At 41.1% G+C, this 3473-nt stretch overlaps 1 protein-coding gene across 2 annotated transcripts in view; it reads left to right on the top strand.

Moving 5' to 3' along the window:
- LOC119591425 overlaps positions 1–3473 on the top strand; it is an 83783-nt gene extending 80310 nt beyond the window's left edge. For both annotated transcript variants that reach the window (XM_037940168.1, XM_037940167.1), the window contains exon 5: positions 437–3473. In XM_037940168.1, the coding sequence (XP_037796096.1) occupies positions 437–2107 (1671 nt within the window). In that variant the 3' untranslated portion in view covers positions 2108–3473. The remainder of the gene's footprint in view (positions 1–436) is intronic.

Genomic DNA, 3473 nt, shown 5'->3' with positions numbered 1-3473 from the left:
ATATATATACACACACAAGTATATGCTGCCACATAAATATTTTGTTTTTGTTTAATAGCTTATAAGTTACGATGCAGTAAGAGAGGGCATGGTTTGAATCTGCGACTGTGTGCTGTTTTTGTGCAAGGATAAAGAAGTTTTGTATTTCACTCATGGAAGAACCAGGAGAGGAAAAAGTAACAGTTCTACCAAGTATATGTTTATCCAGAATCAAGGAAACGTCAGAAAAAAAGAATTGGATTATATAAAGGAGAGAAATGGAAAGAGGGAGAGAAGAGGAGGAATTGTAGAAGGGAGATGGAGACAGGTAAATGGACAGGAGAGTCTTTAATAAGGGTGGCTGGGTAGGTTTGTGGGACCCATTAAAGTCTAGATGCTGAGAGAAATATAGCTGAGTGTGCGACCATCTATAGCAGCCTTTTTGTTTTCCCCGTAGGTGGCGGACTTGGAGAGGAAGTACAAGTGCCGGTGGTGCGGGAAGGGCTTTAGACTCTCCGTCCATCTGAAGGATCATGTAAGGACCCACACGGGGGAGAAGCCCTATCAGTGCCAAATTTGCCAAAAGGATTTCACACAGCGATCTAATCTGAGGACGCATCTCAACAAGATCCACAAGGAACAGCTGGCATATGTTAAAAATCGGAAGGGTCGGGTAGCCAAGTTTCCTGTCAAACATGACTATATCCCTAGCCTGGTGTCCTCCAGTGTTAGTGGTAGCCTCACTCACCCAGCCGGTCCGGAGATGAAGAAACTCTTCAGCCAGACAGATCCCAAACCTATTCTTCCCAAACCTCTTGGTGCTGAGCCTCCTATTATGCCTTTCCTCTCCAAGGAGACCGTTAATTTCTTACAGAAGGATGAGTTGACTGTTTTGTACAAAGATGTCAGTTCTAATTCAGATCCAGAGAGAAAAGTTACTGTACCCCAGCTAGTTCTGCAACAGTCTGGACCTGATACAGAGTCACAAGCATTCCTAGTGGATCCTTATGTTATAGAATTAGACAGTAATTCAACTTCTAATAAAGACCCGCCTCTGCAGCCAATCATTACTCCAGAAGCTGCACTTCAATCACCACAGAAGGAAACTCTCCTGAAGGCTCTTCTACTTAAGGGCTCCTCTGTGTCATCTGTGTCACCAGGGGAGGTTACTGGAGTGATGCGTCAGATGATTCCTTCATCCCTGGCATCTCCTTTGACACCAACACTGGTGCAAACCTCTTTTACCTCCACCTTGGTACAACATCCACCTTCTGTACCTTCATCACTCAGTTCACCCTTATGTAGTCCTGGAGAGGAATTAGTACAGCCTATTTATGTAATGGACTCTTCCAAAGGGTTATCTCCAGTTTTGCGCTTTCCCCGCGACATAGCAGTGTCTGGTACAAGTCTCATCAATCCTGGTGAGAAAGAGGCCTCTGGAGTGGCACCTCAGGAATGTGTCCTGTCGACCTCAGACTCTCAAGATCAGCCTCAGATATCGGAAGAAATGAAGATACTCTTGCAAGCTATACAGATTCGAGACTCTCAAGATCAGAGCCAAGGAGTCTCTCCTGGAAGTCCATTAAAAACTAATGTTCCTAGTTCTACACCTGTATCATCATGTGGGCCAGTCCTCAGTCATACACTAGCTGTACCAACTCCCTCGGGTCCCCACACCCCCACAGACACAGCACTGCGACAGCGCATTTCCCGCATGCTTCACAACAAAGATTCAAGTAAAAAGAAAAGTCCCAGCCAGACTGTGACACCTAAGAAAAGCAATCACTGTCCTGATCAGCCACAAAAGCTGAGTCCTGTCAAGGAGCAAGAGTCAGTCCTTGTTCATGCCAAATCCACACCAGAAAAAGGAAGGCCTTTACCTCTTCTACGACAGTTACCCACATTACAAGGGTCTAACCCTATTCCTCCTTTGCCTCCATTGTCTGTTCCCTCCTCTCCCACTAGTGTCCCTTTAACAGTGTCAGCATCTACTTCAGAAAGAAGGAAATCAAGTTTTCAAGCACCACCAAACAAGACAAATTATAAAACTAATGATAAAGCGGGGGATAAGGTGAATGTGAAGACCAGAGGAAGTAGTGACAGTGAATCAGTGCCTGACTCTAAGTAGATAGGTTAATAGATGTTTCATTTTCATTTCTGAAGTGAACCAGATTTCCCAGTCTTGTTACATGTCTTTTAGGAAGTGCAGATCTTATTTCTGTTCTCTTGTGCCTTCCTCTTTCACAGTGCAATGAATGCATGTTAGACCTCAATATTTCCAACTCGTTTGTCAAGAGCCACTGAGGACTTATTCTCGCAAACACATTTTTACATGAATTGAAAGCACACTTGGGTGGAAAGGAGATATCGCTCACAAATAACAGATTCTAAGACTAAAGACTTAGTGCAGTGCTAAACCATACTTCAGCTAGCTTTATTTGTACCTACCCTGTTGCGTTTTGTGCCTTAAAAAAATCTTTACCACAGGCTTACTTTTTGCCTGCATATATGATGGATTCACAAGTTTGAGCCACTTTGGTTGCTTAGAGGCATCTCGTGTGTTTATCCCATGCACAGAGATGAAGTCGACAACTTAAAGTAATGTGCTCAAATTTGTTACTGTCTTGCCTGCATATATGAAGCTGTTGCTCATAAACATTTGTTGCCTGAGAGGAGCCTTAAACTTGCCCATCTTGACTTCATTGTATACATGTGCTTGCTTGGTGATTAATGTAACCCAAGTTTTATAGTCTACAGAACATATGACACATATCCTAACAACAAGCTTTCTGCAGGAAATCTGAAATGAACCCTCGTCCCCACACTTTATTGGACAATTTATGCATGGTATCTGTTGTCAGTGTTTGGTAGAACGTATTTTAAAGTCTAGTGGGGCAAATGTTTTGTTCGATTACTTTCATGGATGGCAATGCTTTTTAATTGAAATTGTAGTGAAATTACTTTGAAAATTGGTTATTAAAAATTGGTTATAAATATTTATATTTAGTGATAATTATGTTTGGATGCTATCTTGGTATGGCTTTAGTCTTGAAGGGAGAATATGACTTAATTAATATTCTTGATAGTGTGAGTGTTTTGTGTTAAAAGAAGAAAATGGAAAACTACCAATCAGATCTGTTCCATACCCTGCTAGGCTATTCATGCATGTGTTACCAGTGAAGAGTAATTGTGCTATTGAGTCTTTGTGATTAAGAATCACATTGTTAATATATATTCTTCTTTGGCAAAACTTCAGTTAGTCATATGGTCATTTAGTCAAACATGAATATTTTCCCCTGTCTCTTTAATATTTTATTCTTATCATTGCTTTTAGAAGTGCTTGATGATAACCCTTTTGTGATATGTAATTATGTCTTGTGAATATTTTATATTGTTGACTCGGTCTTCTGTAAACCAATTTCTTTTATGATTGCACTGCCTCTTTCAGCCAAATTTTTATAAACGGGTTCTAATCAACTAAGGTCATATCACCA

The sequence above is a fragment of the Penaeus monodon genome, chromosome 28 (assembly GCF_015228065.2).
Source record: "Penaeus monodon isolate SGIC_2016 chromosome 28, NSTDA_Pmon_1, whole genome shotgun sequence".
NCBI lineage: Eukaryota > Metazoa > Arthropoda > Malacostraca > Decapoda > Penaeidae > Penaeus > Penaeus monodon.
The sequence above is the reverse complement of the archived record's forward strand: the minus strand, read 5'-3'. Positions and strand labels throughout refer to the sequence as shown.